General features: G+C 40.3%; 2 protein-coding genes and 1 long non-coding RNA gene across 6 annotated transcripts in view; 1 reads left to right on the top strand and 2 right to left on the bottom strand.

Moving 5' to 3' along the window:
• The window catches only part of KYAT3 (kynurenine aminotransferase 3), a 63,316-nt gene extending 54,698 nt beyond the window's left edge, over positions 1 to 8,618 (bottom strand). Inside the window, exons 1-2 of one of the 4 annotated variants that reach the window (XM_055585252.1) lie at positions 8,457 to 8,602; positions 4,112 to 4,211 (exon numbers count right to left, since the gene is read on the bottom strand). In XM_055585252.1, the coding sequence (XP_055441227.1) occupies positions 4,112 to 4,210 (99 nt within the window). In that variant the 5' untranslated portion in view covers position 4,211; positions 8,457 to 8,602. Of the gene's footprint in view, positions 1 to 4,111; positions 4,212 to 8,456 lie in introns of those variants that run through there. The other 3 variants (XM_055585255.1, XM_055585254.1, XM_055585253.1) reach the window with 3 other exon arrangements.
• Positions 8,619 to 8,657: 39 nt separating this feature from the next.
• On the top strand, positions 8,658 to 15,978 carry LOC129655171 (uncharacterized). Its single transcript, XR_008715795.1, has 2 exons — positions 8,658 to 8,788; positions 14,902 to 15,978. It is a non-coding gene; the product is annotated as an uncharacterized LOC129655171 (long non-coding RNA).
• The window catches only part of LOC129655167 (guanylate-binding protein 1-like), a 26,819-nt gene continuing 17,948 nt past the window's right edge, over positions 12,673 to 21,543 (bottom strand). Inside the window, exon 12 of the mRNA XM_055585251.1 lies at positions 12,673 to 13,334. The gene's annotated coding sequence lies outside the window, so the exon portion shown is untranslated. The remainder of the gene's footprint in view (positions 13,335 to 21,543) is intronic.

Genomic DNA, 21,543 nt, shown 5'->3' with positions numbered 1-21,543 from the left:
AAAAACAAAGAATCATGTACAAGGGAACACCTATAAGATTATCAACAGGTAGTTCAGTTCAGTTGCTCAGTTGTGTCCGACTCTTTGCAACCCCATGGACTATAGCACGCCAGGCTTCCCTGTCCATCACCAATTACCGGAGCTTGTTCAAACTCATGTCTATCAATAGCCAGAGGACCCAAATAAAACACAAAATCAAAGACAGGAAATCTCAATACCACAGAGATTTAAAAAAAAACCAAAAGAGAATGCTATGAATGGTTATATGCCAACAAATTGGACAACTTAGAAAAAATGGACAAATTTCTGGACCCATATGGCTTGCCAAGACTGAGTCAAAAAGAATTTAACCAGACCAATCACTAGAAGTGAAATAGAATCTGTAATAAAACTCCCTTCATTCCCTGGTGGCTCAGTGGTAGAGAATCCACCTGTCAATGCAGGATACAAGGATTCGATCTCTGTTCTGGGAAGATCCCACATGCTGCAGAACAACTAAGTCCATGTGCCACAACTACTGAGCCTGTGCTCCAGAGCTCAGGGACTGCAACTGCTGAAGTCTGGATGCTCTAGAGTCTATGCTCTGAAACAAGAGAAGCCACCACAACGAGAAGCCGTTGAACCACAACTAGAAAGTAGCTCCTGCTCACTGCAACTAGAGCAAAACTGCATGTAGCAATGAATACCCAGCACAGCCCCAAATAAATTACATTTAAAGGAAAAAAACCTGCCCTCAAACAAGTCTAAGAACTGACGGCTTCAGTGGGAAATTCTACCAATCAAATAAAGAAGAACTTATTCTTTTCAGAGCATTCCAAAAAAAAAAAAAAAAATGAAAGGAAGAGGGAAAACTCCCAAGTTCACTCTACAATGCCACCATTACTCTGATACCAAAACCAGACAGTCATTAACAAAACAAGAAAATTATTACAGGCCAGTACTGATGGACAGGGAAGCCTGGTGTGCTGCAACTCATGGGGTCAAAAAGAGTCAGACACAACTGAGTGACTGATCTGATCTGATCCTTGATGAATACGAAGGCAAAAATCCCCAACACAATACTAGCAAACAGAATCTAATAATACATACAAAGGATCACACACTGTGATCAAGTTGGATTTATTCCAGTGTTACATGGATAATTCAACACATACAAATCAATGTGATACATCATTTCCACAAAAGGAAACACAGAAACCACATGTATTCTCAATAGCTGCAGAAAAAGCATTTGACAAAACACAACATGAATTCATGATAAACACTCTTCTTAAAGTGGGTATAAAGGGTACATATCTCAACATAATACAGGTCATTTATGACAAACCAATGTAATATTCAACACTGAAAAGCCGAAAGCAGTCCTGCTAAATTCAGGAACAAGACAAGGATGCCCACTCTCACTGCTTTTATTTAACATAGTATTGAAAGTCATTGACACAGCAGTCAGACAAGAAAAATAAAATAAAAAATTGGAAGGGAAGAGGTCAATTTGTCAATAGTTGTAGATGACATGATACTCTGTAACAGAGAACTCTAAAGTCTCCACACAAAACCTATTAGAACTAATAAATGAATTCAGCAAAGTTGCAGCATACAAGATTAATACACAGAAATCTGTTGCTCTTTTAGTCACTAATAATGAAATATCAGAAAGCAAAAAAACTCCCATTAAACACCACATCAAAAACATAAAGACCTAATAAGAAACTTACCAAGGAGGTGGAGATTTGAAATTGAAGATGATTTAATTAAATGAAAAGATATCTTGAGCTCTTGGAATGGAATAATTAATATTCTTAAAGTGGCCATAGTACCCAAAGCAATCTATAGAATTTCTATCAAAAATATACATGACATTTTTCATAGAACTAGAACAAATAATCTTAAATTTACATGAGACCACAAAAGATCCAGAATTGACAACACAATCCAGAGAAAAAAGAAAAAAGCTGAAGGTATAACCCTGCTAATTTCAGACTATACTAGAAAGCGACAGTAAGCAAAACAGTGTGGTATTGATACAAAAACAGATACACAGGTTAAAGGAAAAACTAGAGAGTCCAGAAATAACCCACTCAGCTTTGGTCAGCTAATCTACATAAAGGAGATAAGATCATACATGGAGAAAAGACAATCTCTTCAATAAGCGGTGCTGGGAAAACTGGACAGCCACATGTAAAATAATTAGATTAGAACATTCTCTCAAACCATATACAAAACAAACTCAAAATGGCTTAAAGACCTAAATGTAAGACATGATACAATAAAATACTCAGAAGAGAACATACGTAAAACAGTCTTTGACATAAGTCAGAGCAATATTTTCTTAGTCTCCCAAGGCAAAAGAAATAAAGGAAAAAATTAACAAATGGGACCTAATCAAAATTAAGTTTTTGCACAGCAATGGAAACCATTAATGAAATGAAAAGATAACCTACAGAATGGGAAAAAATACTTGCAAATGATGAAACCAACAAGGAGTTAACACCCAAAATATACAACCAGCTCACACAACTCAATATCAAAAAAACAAAAACCCAATCAAAAAATGGGCAGAAGACCTGAATAGATATTTTTCCAAAGAAGATATATAGAGAGATGGCTACTAGGCACATAAAAAGATGCTCAACATCACTAGCTAACAGAAAAATGTAAAACAAAAGCACAATGAGCTATCAACTCATAGTGATCAGAAGGGCTATTATCAAAAAAGTCTATAAATAATAAATGTGTAGAAAAAGGAAGCTTTGTACCCTTTGGTAGAAATGTAAATAGCTATAGCCAGTATGGAAAACAGTATGGAGGTTCCTTAAAAAATTAAAAATAAAACTACTATATGATCTAGCAATTCCACTCCTGGGTGTATACCTGGGGGGGCGGGGGTGGGGGGAACACCTCTAATTCAAAAGGATGCATGCTCCTCAATGTTCATAGTATCACTCTTTATAACAGCCAAGCCATGGATGGCAACCAAGCACCATCAACAGATGACTGGCTTAAGAAGATGTGGTATATATACAAAGGAATATAACTCTCTATAAAAAATAATGAAATACCAACATTTGCAGCAATGTGGATGGACCTAAGAATATTACACTTAGTAAAGTAAATCAGACAGAGAAAAACAAATACTATATGATAGCACTTATATGTGGAATCTAAAAACTAATTAATCTAAAAACAAACTTGTAGTTACCAAAGCAGGTGGGGTGAAATGAGGAGTGTGTGATTAATAGACAGAACCACTATACAGAAAATAGATAAGCAATAAGGATTTTCTGTATAGCACAGGGAATGATACCCAATATCCCATAATAATCTATAATGGAATAAAACCTGTTTAAAAAAAAAAAACCTGAATCACTATGCTGTATACCTGAAACTAACACAATATTGTAAATCAACTATATTTCAATTGAAAAAAAAAAAATAAATAGAGATAATGAATATAATGCCCTGCACTATGCCTGACAAGGCTATGGTTTTTTCAGTAGTCATGTATGGATGTGAGAATTGGACTATAAAGAAAGCTGAGTGGTGAAGAATTGATGCTTTTGAACTGTGGTGTTGGGGAAGACTCTTGAGAGTCCCTTGGACTGCAAGGAGATCCACCCAGTCCATCCTAAAGGAGATCAGTCCTGGGTGTTCATTTGAAGGACTGATGTTGAAGCTGAAACTCCAATACTTTGGCCACCTGATGCGAAGAGCTGACTCACTGGAAAAGACCCTGATGCTGGGAAAGACTGAAGGCGGGAGGAGAAGGGGACAACAGAGGATGAGATGGTTGGATGGCATCACCAACTCAAGAGTTTGGGTAAACTCCAGGAATTGGTGATGGACAGGGAAGCCTGGCATGCTGCAGTCCATGGGGTTGCAAAGAGTCGGACATGACTGAGTGACTAAACTGAACTGATGCCTGACACATAGACAGGCAAACAGCTATCCAGTGAAAGTCAGTTCTAGCTAATGACAAGAGATCATTTCAGCTTATATAACACCAATACTCATTTTAATAAAATAATTACAAAATAGCCATGAAAAATTGTCTTTTTCAAACACTGCAGAATATATGCAATTTTATTTCTATAAGTGATTAAGCAATACCTACAGCAGAAGTAGAGAGTCCAAGGATTTTTGAAGCCCAAACTGTCTTCAGGAATTTAGGTCTACAGCTAAGGGTGCAGAGTCTCCCCCAGGCCAAAAACATGCTACGGAATAAAAGACAAAAATTTAAAGGGAGTAAACGTATACTTATACCACTATTAAACACAGCTACCCGACAGACCACAACCTTGTATAAAACAGAAATTAACTTTTTCTATAGCTGAGTTTTCTTTCTATGATATAATCTCTCATCACGAGAAATGTTCTAATTACTCCAACAGAATTCTTCCTTACATAAATTTATACATGTGTCATTTTAAACTAGATCTGTAAGGATATGATGAATTTTTTACCCTACTTTACTCTAGGGCATTAAACTACAGGAAGTAAAAGTTCCATTCCTAGTAGCCATAAAATCCAGAATGTTTCAATCTAAGAACTACTGAAACTCAGAATTATCTGGAGAAGTCACTAGTAAAAGCACAATTCATAATAGTAAATTAACGTTGTTAAAAGCAGGGTATTTAGAAAGCTGTTTGAAAAGGACTATAGTAGATCCTTGAGAAATAAAAAGATTATATGAATGAATCTTTCCTTATTTATTCAGATGGTACTTGCCTCAACAATACTATAATTGGCAAGCCCCATTAAGAGATTCCAGCTAAAACTAGCAGGCATGCATTCTGAATTACTTCTCTACCTGATTCTGAATTATTTCTCTACCTATAAGGAAGTTATTATCACTATGGGTCAATAGGAGATCAAAGCAAAATGGACTTCTCTTATCATACTGCCACGTACAAGTGAAAGAATTCAGGGCAGTAGAAACTTCCCGTAAGGTTTTACTCCAACAATGTTCTATCAGTGGAGGGCATTTCCTTTATATCTAATAATTAAGCTTTAAAAAAAAAAAAAAGATATACTTTATGGATTCAAACCGACTACTGAAACTAATTATGAATCTCCTTAATTTACCAAAATTTGAAGGCTACAGAAAGCTTTAGATGTGAAAAATAACATATTTGATGTTTCTAAAAAAGTAAAATAGAAAATCCTGACCTTGTCAACAAAATCTCAGCTTAAATGACAACCTGTTAGCCATTCTACATCACATGAGCCTAGGTTAACTCTGCAAAGCACTTTGGCTGACAACTCACTCATTTGGTAATTTAATGTAAGTGCCGTGAGTAGGGGCCTGGTGTGTTTAGTTCACTTCTCTGGTACACAGGAGGCATATTATAAATAAATGTGTCAAGTGAATGAATACATAAAATCACCTTATAAATTAATGATTTAAGTGAACTATTTATAATGAGCCCTTTTATGAAATAGTGATTCCTTTGTAAATAATGACTTATGTTTCTTTCAAGTCAAAAAAGAAAGAAAAGTGAAGTCGCTCAGTCATGTCCGACTCTTTAGGACCCCATGGACTGTAGCCTACCAGGCTCCTCCATCCACGGGATTTTCCAGGCAAGAGTACTGGAGTGGGTTGCCATTTCCTTCTCCGGGGAATTTTGCCAACCCAGGGATCGAACCCAGGTCTCCCACACTGTAGGCAGATGGTTTACCGTCTGAGCCACCAGGGAAGTCTCTTTCAAGTCAAAGTTTTCTTAAATCAAGAAATGCCTATTCTTGGGTCATTAATAGGGGTAGGGTTGGGGGTGGGGAGAGAGACATTCTTAGAGAGTTAAACCTGAGAGAATTCTGTACAAACAGACCTAGTTAAAATAATTCTTATCTTCCTTTAAATCTCCCCATATTTTTTGGTTACTTTTCCACAATGGTCTCTCTTTGTTCAACCTGCCTTAAAACCATTTGGTTTTGTCACTTCTTTGGGTCTTCATTTTCTCACAAAAGCGTCTGTGTCACATAGAACTTAAACTAAATGTGTGCTTTTCTCCTGTTAATCTGTCTTATGTCAGTTTAATTCTCGGCCTCAGCCAAAAGCCATTAAGAGAATAGGCAATATTTCTCTCCCATAGTACAAAATGATTATTTTAATTTTTCCAACATTCCTCTAACAGATAACCCTCTTTAGTCTAAGCAGATGACCATGTTTTCTATCAGAGAGAAAACAGAAGCCATCAGATGGGAATTTTTTCAACTTGCCCACATCTAAAAAAACTAAACTGAAAAAATTCCCCTTTTTTCTTCCTATTATAATAAAGTGATCCTGCTACAAAAGAACCGTCTCTCCTCCCATGACTTGGATGCTATTTCTCTCCCTTGCTCAATTGACTATTACCATTCTCTTCTATATATTTGTCTCTCCTAGTTAAAAAGATGTAATTTTATTGACTGTCCCTTTTCCTGAATCTATACTTCTTGGCCCAGGGCAATCTAACATTTGTACTGATTACTCCATAGAGGCAGCTCTGGCCCAAGTCAATTTTGGCCTTCATATTGTTAAATTCAGTGGACATTGTGAAATTCTTACTTTTCTTGAGTTCTCTGCAGCTTTATATCTGCTGGTTAAGCCCTATCTCCTCCCAGAAACACCATGTTCCCTTGGCTTTTGACACACTACAATCTCTTTTTCCTCCCATGTCAATGACGAAATTCCTCAGTGCCCACATACAGACTCGATTTTCTTCTCACTCATTACTCTCACTAGGTAATTTCGTTGTAGAAGGAATCATGGGAGCATCAGTGAAAAATTGGCTCCAAAGAAATCTAAGCAGGCTAATAGACACATATTCAGAATCTCTAAGATTTATTTCTTTCATACTTTAAACAAACACTTTTTGAGCAACACTTTAAAGCAATTAGCTTTCCCTATGCATACTCACTAATAAAAACACCTGAGATATCACTGAAAAGTTGGAAAAAATAAAAAGGTTATTTTTATTTAAAATAAAAATAAAAAATTAAAAGCCATATGGCTTTTAATTTTAAACATTTCACTTTTTTTTTCTCATTTATATTTAAAAACGATGTTCTGTGAAGAAAATCAGGAAATTGTGAATCAGTGTCATCTAGTAAACGTGAGTACGGCATATTATACATAAGATAAAATCCACTGTAATGTAGGCATGATCAATAGAAAATTCAATTATTTATTATCTTTGGTGTAGACTGCTTAAAATGAAGATACTGAAGGTATGTGTGGTGCATCTGGAAGTGACCTGAAGTTGAGACGGCTGATGAATTGTTACAGAATCCAGAGCCAAAAGGTGAGTATGCTAAGTCACTTCAGTCGTGTCCAACTCTGTGCGACCCCATAAACGGCAGCCCACCAGGCTCCCCGTCCTTGGGATTCTCCAGGCAAGAACACTGGAGTGGGTTGCCATTTCCCTCTCCAGTGCATGAAAGTGAAAAGTGAAAGTGAAGTCGCTCAGTTAAGTTCGACTCCTAGCGAGTAATTAATGTACAAAACAGGTTAAGAGTCTGATCAAAAGTTTATTTCCACTTTTTGCTCTGCCTGTTAGTCCACCTCTAGAATGTTTCTAAGGCTTACTGATACAACAGAGGGAAAGTAGGAGGTGAGTGAATAAGGTACTGGCCGGGAAAGTACAGTGGGAATAATAAACCTCAAAGCCTGAACCAAGAATGGAAAAATCAGCCATACAAAGCCGGTATAAGACAGGAGACATGAGCCTGAAATTGTTGAAAAGCTGTTTTGTGAAAACGGAATTCTAGTAATTATAAACTTCTGCAAAGGGCAGTAATATGCTTGGCAGGAGTTCGGTTTTAGGCCCACGTGAGTTAAAACAGTAACGGTGGGTGTGCAGCCAGGTGTGGAAGGAGCCTGCTGCCCAGCTCAGGTAGAGGTGGAGGAGACGCGCGCCGGCAAGACCGTACTAGGCGGGGGGCTCCAAAAGCACCAGATTGGACCGTTTTCCTTTTATCTAAAAACCATGGGTTTCACTAGAGTCATATGTTGTAAGTTAGCAGCCTGTTTCCTTTTTTATTGAGAATCTCGGTTACGGATCAACTGGAGTCGGTATCAACTTCCTACACCGTTTACAAAACATCCAAATTGCAAAATCAAGCGCAAAAATGGCAGACGAGGACCGGGGTCCCGGGGTCCCACTTTAGAAGGCCAGCACTTCGGTGCCATTCCCTCTCCGTAGCTAACTCTGAAACTCCAGCGCTGACCCTTTGCAACGCGGCCCGCAGTCCACCGAAGCCGGGAGTCAAGAGGCCCAACTCCGAGCTCCCGCCCCAGCTCGGGAACGCGAGTCCGAATCCTGAAGGAAATCCAACCCCTGCTCTTCCTCCAGGTTGGAGGAAGTCGCGCGACCCGGCAGCGCACCCTAACCCGTCTCCCGCCTCATCTCGCTCTCCGTGGCTTGAGACAAAACGGCAACCATCACGCCCCCTGAGTACACTTCTAGCGCCACACTGACCTTTCTCGCGCGAACACCTCGCTTTCCGGAGCTCAAGTCCCGCGAGGGCTCGAGAGCCTGATGGGGCGGGATTCGGGCTTAGGGGCGGAGCCTGAACGGAGATTGACTGGAGTCGCGGACTAGAAGCAATTGAGTAGGGGTGGGGGTGTAGAAGTGGGCGGCGAAAGGTCAGAGGAGAGTAAACCAGCAGGATGGAGCTTCGCTGCGATGTGATCAGGATTGTCTGTGGGGCTTGGATTCGGACGCGATTTGCTATGCGGACAGCCGGGATTGGGGACTGGACCAGGCAGGTGGAGACGCGGAGCCAGATCTGAGCTGCTGAATAGAGGCAGGTCTGGTTAAGGGGTGGGATGGGGCGGGGGGTTGTCTAAGGCCGGGATTGGGTATGTAGTTTAGGTCCACGGCTCTAATTGGATGTATGTGACCGATTGGTTTGGGGCGGATTCTAGGGAAGGATTGATTTGGAAGAAAGGGCGAGAGGTGGGGCCGCAGGACTTAGATGAGGGGAAGGCTGTAGTTAGAATGGTATTAGAAGGTGTCAGAGAAGGCAAGGCTAAAGAGAGTGTGCAAAAGGGTTTGTACGTGTATTTATCACGTGTGGGGGTGGGGGGGGGGTGGAGGGTTAAACAAAAAAGCACAAAGGAACTTCACCTTCCTGAACAGTAAAACGAGTTCGATTAGAGAATTGAAAATGTAATGTGATATGAAACTGAGAAGGAAAGTGACACTTAACGGTGAAGGAGAAAAATCGGCTAAGAGAAAAAGGAACACCATGAATTACTCGTCCATTGAGGGCGGTGTTTAGTGAAAGGAGAGGTTCTGGTAAGAATTAAGTTTCATAACTAGATTTTTCTTCCTTTCCTAATTTAAGAAAACGAGTGGATAGAAGGAGTGGGAAGGGCTGCTGCTGCTGCTAAGTCGCTTCAGTCGTGTCCGACTCTGTGCGACCCCATAGACGGCAGCCCACCAGGCTCCCCCGTCCCTGGGATTCTCCAGGCAAGAACGCTGGAGTGGGTTGCCATATCTTTCTCCAATGTATGAAAGTGAAAGTCGTGTCCGACTCTTGGCGACCCCATGGACTGCAGCCTACCAGGCTCTTCCGTCCATGGGATTCTCCAGGCAAGAGTATTGGAGTGGCTGGCCATTGCCTTCTCCAGTGGGAAAGGCAGTAGCTTGTTATTCAACTACAGAGGAGAGAACAAAGATAATCTTTGGTTGAGGGAATCTACTCTGCAACTAGGTACCAGGAGATTCTGAAGTTGATTAGGTGGGTGGAGAAATTACTGTGTATAGTAGGAAATCTACCCCAAGCTGTGAGCTACTGTGAGGCACATTGGTTTGTCAGTACTCTCCACCAAGAGGCCACAAGGAACACACCTGTAGTTAAAAGGTTGGGTTTATTACTCCTTGCATAGAGGGAGAGCTTACATCTTGGGCAACTGTGGGTTTTTTCAATAACAAACTGGTAGATGAGACCTAGAGAATTTGGGCTTATATTGAGTAATTTGGGGGGAGGGTCCAAGGAAATGGAGATTTATGCTGTTGTGGGTGCTGTCAGGAAGTGGGCGTAATCATTAGATTGGGTATCATACCTCATGTAGAAGAAGGGAGGAAAATTTCAAAGCTAATTTCGTAATTGATAAAAAGCAGTGTTTTTGCTAGTCAGGAGAGGAGGAGGTTTGCTGTTTTGGTAGTTGGCAGTGACCTTGTTTTATCTGAGTTTAGGCGCAATTACTGCTTGAGCTTGTCTCTTGTGTCACTTTGTCGTAATTGGAGAACGACTATCTGATGTTAGTATTCTGTCAGATTGCTGTATTTTACCGGGAAACACCTGGGCTAGTTCCGAACAACACTGAAACCTTAAGGGTAAGTTTCAGTTCAGTCCCTCATAACAGGTACTGGTTTTTTGTTTTTCTCCGATTTAACAAATACATGAATTGACAGCATAGATGCCAAGCCTTCTGGAGGTAATGGGGCACAGAAAGTGTCTCAGACCTTAAAGAGGAAGAAACAGACAATAATCAAATAAATACATACATTGACTTCAGATGGTGATAAGTGCTCTGAAAGAAACAATGAGGGTTGGAGACTGCAGATAGTTTAAATGATAGTCAGGAAGTCTTCTTTTTTGAGAAGGTAACGTTTGAACCAGAACTGAATGATAAAGAGGCAGCCTTGCCAAAAGTAATTCTGGAAAGGAAAATAGCAGTTGAAAAGGCTCTGATGTATGAGTAAACTTAGCAAGTGAGGAAAAAGAGAGAAGCCAGTGTGTCTAAAACACAGTAATCCGGGGGAAAGTGCTTCCAGATTAGGATGGAGAGGAAGACAGGGACCAGATCATGCAGATGAAGACCACAGAAAGTTTTAACTTTATATTGAAGTAGCCACTGGAAAACCTTAAGCAGAGGGATAAAGTAATCATCTTCTTCCCTTCGCTCAGTCATGTCCGACTCTTTGCAACCCCATGGACAGTAGCCTACCATGGGATTTTCCAGGCAAAAATACTGGAGTGGGCTGCCATTTCCTTCTCCAGGGAATCTTCCCAACCCAGGGATTGAACCCAGGTCTCCTGCATTGCAGACAGATGTTTTAACGATCCTGCTGCTACGTCACTTCAGTCATGTCCGACTCTGTGTGACCCCATAGACGGCAGCCCACCAGGCTCCCCCATCCCTGGGATTCTCCAGGCAAGAACACTGGAGTGGGTTGCCATTTCCTACTCCAGTGCATGAAAGTGAAAAGTGAAAGTGAAGTCGCTGAGTCGTGTCCGACTGTCAGTGATCCCATGGACTGCAGCCTTCCAGGCTCCTCCATCCATGGGATTTTCCAGGCAAGAGTACTGGAATGGGATGCCATTGCCTTCTCCGTTACCGATCCTAGTCACATTTAAAATAAACACTCCAGTTCCTTTGGAAAAGAGACTTGTCGTTGGGCCCAGAGCAGAAGCAGAAAGATCTGTGGAGGTTGTTAGAGGGAGAGATGATATTTTCTGTGCTCACGTGGTGGCAAAGAAGGGAAAGAGCGCTAAGGGTCATGATGTTTGTTCTGCTGACATCTACTTACTCCTCTATGTCAGCTCTACCCTCCAAAGTCACCTGTGGCCCTAACGGTCCGGGAGCAAGCGACTAGAATGAAGACAGAACACGAAATCTGGTGCAGTGGATCAGGGGACGTGCAGCCTCTATTGGACTGAGGTGCAGAGTCCACTCTGAGTCCAGCTTTTATTCCTAATTACAGACTGCAAGACTTTTTTTTTAATCTTATCTTTCCCAAGACAGTACACTGACATAGTCCAGATTTCTTTGTTTTTACCCCAGGCCGTTCCCTTTTGGGCTGGTATTGGGAACGATCAGCAAGTGGGTAGGCAGCGTTCATGCCTGACGCTGACCTGGTGTTCTAAGGTCTATGCTTTCATGATCCCAGTCATACTCCCTTCTGGGTCTGGCCTTGGGGTTTGTAACAGGGGATTATTCTTAAGAAAAACATGAAAGATAATCATTAACATAGCTTCTTAATATATGCTGTTTTTCCAGGTGCTATTTCTGTGGGATTTCCCAAGGCTGTGAAAGTACACTATTAGGAATTCCCACTACAGTCACCTCTGCCTACTTTCTCCTGACTTGGATCTTCTCTGTTTACACTCTTCAGAGTATAAACTGCCAATCTCTTGCTGAAGTGAAGGAGAACCAGTTATTGGGGGTGCATGAACTTGCTGTGGGGATCTGGGGATCTAGTTCTTTGTTAGAAAGGACTTTAATGACCCTCCTGTGTTTAGTCCTGAATCTCTGGAGAGTTCTGTGGGGATAGGTGTAGTTGCTTTCTTGACTTTCTTTGTGACTGCTCTGGGATTCAGATTTTTTAATCTGCTCTAAATTTCTACCTGCCTATTTGCTTTCTAACATCTTTAGTCTTGCTGTCATGTTACTGTATTCCCCCTGTTTTGGCTCTTACAGGGTTATGGCTTAACAGAACTGCCTCATTGTTATTTCAGTGGGGTTTAAGTAGAGAGAGCTCTAGTCTTTCCCATTCTATTGTTTTCCTCTATTTCTTTGCATTGATCACTTAGGAAGGCTTTCTTATCTCTCCTTGCTATTCTTTGGAACTCTGCATTGAGATAGATATAGCTTTCCTTTTCTCCTTTGCCTTTTACTTCTCTTCTCTTCTCAACTCTTTGTAAGGCCTCCTCAGACAGCCATTTTGCCCTTTTGCATTTCTTCTTCTTGGGGATGGTTTTGATTACTGCCTCCTGTACGGTGTTACGAATCTCTCTCAATAGTTCTTCAGGCAGTCCATCAGATCTAATCTCTTGAAAATTTTGTCACTCCCACTGTATAGTCGTAAGGAATTTGATTTAGGTCATACCTAAATGGTCTAGTGGTTTTCCCTACTTTCTTCAGTGTAAGTCTGAATTTGGAAATAAGGAGTTCATGATCTGAACCACAGTCAGCTCCCGGTCTTGTTTATGCTGAGTGTATAGAGCTTCTTCATCTTAAGCTGCAAAGAATATAATCAATCTGATTTCTGTATTGACCATCTGGTGATGTCCATGTGTAGAATCGTCTCTTGTATTGATGGAAGAGGGTGTTTCTTATGACCAGTGCATTCTCTTGGCAAAATTCTGTTTGCTTTTGCCCTGCTTCATTTTGTACTCTAAGGCCAAACTTGCCTGTTACTCCAGCTATCTCTTGACTTCCTACTTTTGCATCCCAGTCTTCTATGATGAAAAGGACATCTTGTGTGTGTGTGTGTGTGTGTGTGTGTGTGTGCGCGTTAGTTCTAGAAGGTCTTATACGTCTTCATAGAACCATTCAACTTCAGCTTCTTCAGCATTACTGGTTGGGGCACAGACTTGGATTACTGTGATGTTGAATGGTTTGCCTTGGAAAGGAAAAGAGATCGTTCTGTTATTTTTGAGATTGCATCCGAATACTGTATTTTGGACTCTTTTGTTGACTATGAGGGCTACTCCATTTCTTCTAAGGGATTCCTGCCCACAGTAGTACATATAATGGTCATCTGAGTTAAATTCACCCATTCCTGTCCATTTTATTTCACTAATTCCTGAAATGTCTATGTTCACTCTTGCCATCTCCTGCTTGACCACTTCCAATTTACCTTGATTCATGGACCTAACAGTCCAGGTTCCTATGCAATATTGTTCTTTATAGCATAGGACTTTACTGCCATCACCAGTCACATCCACAACTGGGCATTGTTTTCGCTGACTCAGGCTCTTCATTCTTTCTGGGACTATGTCTTAATTCTTCTCCAGTAGCATATTGGGCTATGAGGATTTCATCTTTCAGTGTCTTATCTTTTTGCCTTTTCATACTGTTCATAAGATTATCAAGGCAAGAGTGTTGAAGTGGTTTTCCATTCCCTTTTCCAGTGAACCATATTTTGTCAGAACTCTCCACCATGACCTGTCCATTTTGGGTGGCCTTACATGGCATGGCTCATAGTTTTATAGAGTTAGACAAGGCCGTGATCCAAGTGATCAGTTTGGTTTGTTTTCTGTAATTGTAGTTTCCATTCTTTCTGCCCTCTGATGAAAAAGGATATGAGGCTTGTGGAATGATGCAAAGATGGGTACGATAAAGGACAGAAATGTTATGGACCTAACAGATATTAAGATATTATCTTAATATATAATATATCTGTTATATATAATAGATATCTTAATATCTATCTTAAGATATTAAGATAGAAGATATTAAGAAGAGATAGCAAAAATACATGGAAGAACTATGCAAAAAAGATCTTCATGATCAGATAACCACGATGGTATGATCACTCACCTGGAGCCAAATATTCTGGAGTGTGAAGTCAAGTGGGCCTTAGGAAACATCACTATGAACAAAGCTAGTGGAGGGGATGGAATTCCAGTTGAGCAATTTCAAATCCTAAAAGATGATGCTGTGAAAGTGTTGCAATCAATACACTAGCAAATTTGGAAAACTCAGCAGTGGCCACAGGACTGGAAAAGGTCAGTTTTCATTCCAAGGCCAAAGAATGTTCAAACTACCATACAATTGCACTCATCTCACACGCTAGTAAAGTAATGTTCAAAATTCTCCAAGCCAGGCTTTAACAGTACATGAACCATGAACTTCCAGATGTTCAAGCTGGCTTTATAAAGGCAGAGGAACCAGAGATCAAATTGCCAACATCTTCTGGATCATAGAAAAAGCAAGCGAACTCCAGAAAAACATCTACTGCTTCATTGATTATGCCAAAGCCTTTGACTGTGTGGATCACAACAAACTGTGGAAAATTCTTAAAGATATGGGAATACCAGACATCCTGATCTGTCTTCTGAGAAATCTGTATGCAGGTCAAGAAGCAACAGTTAGAACCAGACACAGAGCAAGGGACTGGTTCCAAATTGGGAAAGGAGTATGTCAAGGTTGTATGTCATCACCTTGCTTATTTAACTTATATGCAGAGTACATCATGTGAAATGCTGGGCTGGATGAAGCACAAGCTGGAATGAAAACTGCCGGGAGAAATATCAATAACCTCGGATATGCAGATGACACCATCTTTATGGCAGAGAGTGAAGAGGAACTAAAGAGCCTCTTGATGAAAGTGAAAGAGAAGAGTGAAAAAGCTGGTTTAGAACTCAGCCTTCAAAAAACCAAGACCATGGGATCCAATCCCATCCCTTCATGACAAATAGATGGGGAAACAATGGAAACAGTGAGAGACTTTATTTTTCTTGGTCTCCAAAATCACTGCAGATGGTGATTGTAACTATGAAATTAAAAGACTCTTGCTTCTTAAAGGAAAGGCTATGACAAACCTAGACAGCACATTAAAGAGCAGAGACTTTACAGACAAAGTTCCGTCTAGTCAAAGCTATAGTTTTTCTAGTAGTCATGTATGGATATGAGAGTTGGACCATAAAGAAGGCTGAGCACTGAAGAATTGATGCTTTTGAACTGTGGTGTTGGAGAAGACTCTTTAGAGTCCCTTGGACTGCAAGACAGTCCATCCTAAAGGAAATCAGTCCTGAATATTCATTGGAAGGACTGATCCTGAAGCCGAACTCCAATACTTTGGCCACCTGATGTGAAGAACTGACTCATTTGAAAAGACCCTGATGCTGGGAAAGATTGAAGGCAGGAAGAGAAGGGGATGATATTGGATGAGATGGATGGATGGCATCACTAACCTGATGGACATGAGTTTTTGTATGTTCCAGGGAAGCCTGGCATGCCGCAGTCCATGGGTTCACAAAGAGTCAGACAGGACTGAGTGACTGAAGTGATTAAGTAGAGAGAGGGAGCATAAGTATGTTTGATTTGTTGTTACTGGTTTTTATGCAGGTTCATTAAGTGATTGAAAGACCAAATGCTGGGCATTCAAATATTTGTGATATGTTAAGCCGTGTATTATTCTTTATAGTCATGTTGGCATTTGAAAGAGCAATGTAAGTGACTCCTTTGAACTAATAGCTAATGAGTGTACTTATATCTATGCTCGTTTGTTTTCTGAATAAAAAGGCATTATCTCCCAAGGGCTTCCCTTGTGGCTCAGCTGGTAAATAATCCACCTACAATGCAGGAGACCTGGGTTCTATCCCTATTTTGGGAAGATTTTCTGGAGAAGAGAAAGGCTACCCATTCCAGTATTCTTGTCTGGAGAATTCCATGAACTGTATAAATCCATGGGGTCGCAAAGAGTCGAATATGACTGAGTGACATTCATTTCATGTCATTTCTTCTCCTTTATGGAGATAAAGCCTTTTCCATTGCCTCATAGAGAAGACTAAAAATATTCTGAAATGCAGCAGAGAGAAGGCAATATAGCCTACTTGGCAAGCTAAACTGTGTGGATCAGATCTCAACTGTGCAGTTTTCTAGCTGTATAACCTTGGGTGAGTTACTTCATATCTCTGTGCTTCAGTTTCCTTATCTGTAGGATGTAGATTCTAAAACCTTACTTATAGTGCTATTTTGAGGATTGAATGACTCCATAGACCGAAAAAAACAAACAAACAAAAAAAGACTTAGAACTGCTCATTTCTTCCTAAGTTCTGTACAACTGTTCCTTAAGATAAAGGGAAAGAGAGTCTTTAGGATGGGGCTGCTAGTTATGCCCAAATATTTAGTGTTCTTTTCTTCTATAGCAGTACGACTCCCAAATTTCAGCAGAGTATTTGGATGCTTGCTTAAAGACTGCATTCCCAGTCTCTGTTGTAGCTGATGGGCCATAGGATATAAGTGGAAGCTGTCTGTGCTGTTTCTAGGAAATGTCTTGAGGAATCCTACACCCCTGTTGATCCCTAGGTTAGTGGTTTCTCTGACAGTTTGAGTGCAGACATGTTGGCTATTTGAACCCCCAGGTGGAATCTTCAAGTTGAAGATAGTAGAACAATGGGTGGGAGAGAAGGAGCCTGAGCTTTAATATCATGAAGCCACCATTCTAGCTCTATCATAATCTGGCAAAAAAACCCACTAACTTACTGTAATAATATATATGCACACACAAAGAAATCCATTTAAAATAGCTGCATGAGACTGAAAACTAAACATAACTCTTTTTTGACATAGTTGTATACATTTAAAACAGACAACATGGTGATTCCATATACATATACCTTGTAGAACGATTAAGGAGACCAAGATAATTAACACAAGAGAGAAATCAACCTCAATTTTGTTGAACTCTTTCATATAGGTTTCCTGATATGCAGTCATAGTACTGCTGTGATGGTTTATTGACCCCTCTTGTGTGCTGACCAAAGGCACTTCACTTTACCTGGACCTTCCAGATGACCATAGAGTGACAGAGGGGAGAGCAAAGTGGAAGATATTAGCAATGCCTTATTATCTGCAAATGCTTCTCAAATGGCATTTGTCCCTTGTAGGTACTAAGGGTCAGGCAGGCAGAACTAATTTCTTCCTTTACTCATAATCCTAGAGCACTACTAGGAAGGACCTTATACAGGAGAAAATGACAACTGGGTCTAAGTTTGCAAGTGTCTAGAACCTTTTCCATCTTACATTCCTGCTATAAAGAGTTATGTTCTTGAAAGTTGCTGAGAGTAAATCTTAAGCATTTTCAATACACACACACACAGAGACAAGAATTAACTATGTTAACTATGTGAGGGAGATGTATGTGTTAATTATCTTGGTCTCCTTAATCATTCTACAGGGTATATGTATATGGAATCACCATGTTGTCTGCTTTAAATGTATACAACTATGTCAAAAAAGAGTTACATTTAGTTTTCAGTCTCATGCAGCTATTTTAAATGGATTTCTTTGTGTGTGCATGTATATTATGACAGTAAATTAGTGTTTTTTTGGCCAGATTATGATAGCTGTACAAACATTAGCTTAAACATTTCAAAAATTATAGTAGAAAGATTGGCCAGCATAACTATGTATCTATTTTTTATATTTGTTTGTCTACCTGTGTACCTTCTCAAATATACATTTGGCAGCATTTATAGCAATTCAGACTGATGCTGAAGCTGAAACTCCAATACTTTGCCCACCTCATGTGAAGAGTTGACTCATTGGAAAAGACCCTGATGCTGGGAGGGATCGGGGGCAGGAGGAGAAGGGGATGACAGAGGATGAGATGGCTGGATGGCATCACCGACTAGATGGACATGAGTTGAGTGAACTCTGGGAGTTGGTGATGGACAGGGAGGCCTGGCGTGCTGCAGTTCATGGGGTCGCAAAGAGTCGGACATGACTGAGCAACTGAACTGAACTGAACTGAATAGCAATTCAACTATTAACGTTGGTTACTGAGGATGAGAAAGTCTTCACAGTTGTGGACAATTTTTAAAAAGAAAAAATGAATTGTGACTTGACGAATCAGTTGGGTAATAAAAATTCATTCAGGGTTTCCGTGATGGTCCAGTGGTTATTGCACATGCCACAGGGCATCTAAGCCTGTGTGATGCAGCTGCTGAGCCTAAATGCCAAAACTACTGAAGCCCGTGCACCTGGAGCCTGTGCTCTGCAACAACAGAAGCCACTGAAACAAGAAGACTGCACACCACAACTAGAGAAAGCCTGTGCACAGCAATGAAGACCCAGCACAGGCAGAAATAAATATTTTTAAAAAAATTCATTCAAAACATGGAGACCATGTGTAAGGTGTAACAATAAAAATTGTGCTGGTAGAGACATTGTGCCCTTCAAGACATGGGTTAGGTGTGTGGCTTCTGGCTAATGGTATTAGAAAATGCTGCTATACAAGTATCACTGTGTTAGACCCTGATAGAAATTGCTCTTCTCAGCATGGTATTTTTCTTCCTTTCTCAATCTGACTTTGCCTCTGGAATTCCTAGATCACATTGGAGCTCTTCAGCTTTCAGAGGCCCCTCTCTTAAGGACTCTCGGCAGGTTCTCAGCTCCTGGAGGGCTCTCTGGCTACTGCCCTTTTCCCCTCAATTTGCCCTGGTGTGCAGTGTCCTTTTGGCAATGCTGCTGGTCCAAAGTCAGTACTTCATGCTTTATGCCAGGTAGTTCCCCAGAGCGATGGTAGGACATAAACTGACACCTAGTTCTCCAGGTCTCTAAAGAAGGGATACTGAAGAAATCCTTTGTGGAGAGAAAGAAGAAGATTCACTCCTAAACGGTACAAGGATACAAATGGCTATCAAAGTCTGGGAACATTCAATATGATGCTAAATAATCAAATGGTAAACTTTCAGGGAAAAACATCAGGAATGCAGTTGGGATGATAAATGCTGTGTATAAAATATTCGTTCAAGTGTTTAAAAATTCTTATTGTATGGGAGGGTTTACTATGTATTTGACAGCCTTCTAGATCCTGCTGATTCCATAATAAACAAAATAGAGAAAGTTTCTGCCCACCTGGAGCTTATATTTTACTGAGGGAGTTAGGCAATAAATATGTACAAAGTTAAGAGGTTTCAGGAGTGATAAAATATGATGAAGAGGAAACCAGAAGGGAAAGAGACACGTGTACCCCAATGTTCATCACAGCACTGTTTATAATAGCCAGGACATGGAAGCAACCTAGATGTCCATCAGCAGATGAATGGATAAGAAAGCTATGGTACATATACACAATGGAGTATTACTCAACCATTAAAAAGAATACATTTGAATCAGTTCTAATGAGGTGGATGAAACTGGAGCCTATTATACAGAGTGAAGTAAGCCAGAAAGAAAAACACCAATACAGTATACTAACGCATATATATGGAATTTAGAAAGATGGTAACAATAACCCTGTGTACGAGACAGCAAAAGAGACACTGATGTATAGAACAGTCTTATGGACTCTGTGGGAGAGGGAGAGGGTGGGAAGATTTGGGAGAATGTCATTGAAACATGTAAAATATCATGTATGAAACGAGTTGCCAGTCCAGGTTCAATGCACGATACTGGATGCTTGGGGCTAGTGCACTGGGACGACCCAGAGGGATGGTATGGGGAGGGAGGAGGAAGGAGGGTTCGGGTGGGGAACACATGTATACCTGTGGCGGATTCATTTTGATATTTGGCAAAACTAATACAATTATGTAAAGTTTAAAAATAAAATAAAATTAAAAAAAAAAAACAGAAAAAAAATATGATGAAGAAAATTTAAAATACTGGCCACTAGATGGGGCTCATTGCTTTTTTCATTTCTTTTACCAATTGCCTCAAAAAGATAGAAGCTGAGTGCATGACACACTGTGTTATGTTTTGGGGCCCTGTGATAGACCCTTTGTTTCCAAAGTTTGTTTCTCTTTCTATTTCTCCCTCCCAATTTTGATTTTTTCCTACTAGTTGATTGATAAGGGGAAACCTAGTTAAGACATAGTATGGCATCATCTGAGATATCTTGGTGTAGGTGGTTAGATCAACTCATTCCAAATCATAGAAATGCCCTCCCCTCAATTTCCTGGGTATTTAATTTCCTGTATTTATTTGTTTAATACCTGTGTTCACCATTAGACTGTTAGCTCCTTAAGAGAGAAACTTCAGCTGTGTTTTGCAGTCCTTGGCAGTGTACCTGGTAGGTCCTTAACAAATATTTTGAATGGATGAATCCCTTTAGTCTGAGCAATTCCTGTTTTCCACATAGTCTCATCTAACTTTTCTTCTTGTTGTTCAGTCACTCAATTGTTTCTGACTCTTTGTGACCATATGGACTGCAGCATGCTAGTCTTCCCTGTCCCTCACCATCTCCTGGAACTTGCTCAAACTCATGTCCATTGAGTACATGATGCCATTGAACCATCTTGTACTCTGTAATCCCCTTCTCCTCCTGTCTTCAATCTTTCCCAGTATCAGGGTCTTTTCCAGTGAGTTAGTTCTTCACATCAGGTGAACAAAGTATTGGAGTTTCAGCTTCAGCATCAGTTCTTCCAATGAATAGTCGAGATTGATTTCCTTTAGGATTGACTGGTTTGACGTCCTTGAAGTCCAAGGGACTCTAAAGAGTCTTCTCCAGCACCACATTTCAAAAGTATCAATTCTTCGTTGCTTGGCTTTAGAGTCCATCTCTCACATCTATACATGACTACTGGAAAAACCATAGCTTTGACTATATAGACCTTTCTCGGCAATGTGATGTCTCTGCTTTTTAATACATTGTCTAGGTTTGTCATAGCTTTTCTTCCAAGGAGCAAGCATCTTTTAATTTCATAGCTGCAGTCACCATGTGCAGTGATTTTGGAGCCCAAGAAAATAAAGTTAGGCCATAAATCTTTCTAGAGGGATTGTTTTGGAGTTAGGTTGGAAAAAATCTCCATAATGAAAACTGGGCGAGTTTGCCTGTCTTGTGTTCTGTGACTGGCTCTCTGTCAAGGATCTCCCAGTGGGATGGGAAGAGTGAGATATGTGTGTTTGTATACGGCAGGCAAATGATTTGGCATTTTGAGTTCTAACCCAAATTTTTTCCTCTTTTAATTTGGATAAAATCCCAACACAACAATGGACATATTTTTATTTCTCCTTGGAACTTAGCCAGTGTTAGGAACATGCTTTTCTCCGGGCTGACTCTAGAAAAGTGTCTTAAACCTTCTACTTTGCAGTGAGTGGAAGGGTTATTGTAAAAACTCCTAGGGAGATGGAATCTATCCTGTAATCTCTTGGTATTTAAT

The sequence above is a fragment of the Bubalus kerabau genome, chromosome 6, assembly GCF_029407905.1.
Source record: "Bubalus kerabau isolate K-KA32 ecotype Philippines breed swamp buffalo chromosome 6, PCC_UOA_SB_1v2, whole genome shotgun sequence".
NCBI classification, from domain to species: domain Eukaryota; kingdom Metazoa; phylum Chordata; class Mammalia; order Artiodactyla; family Bovidae; genus Bubalus; species Bubalus kerabau.
Note: the sequence above shows the minus strand (reverse complement) of the source record. Positions and strands in the feature narration are given on the sequence as shown.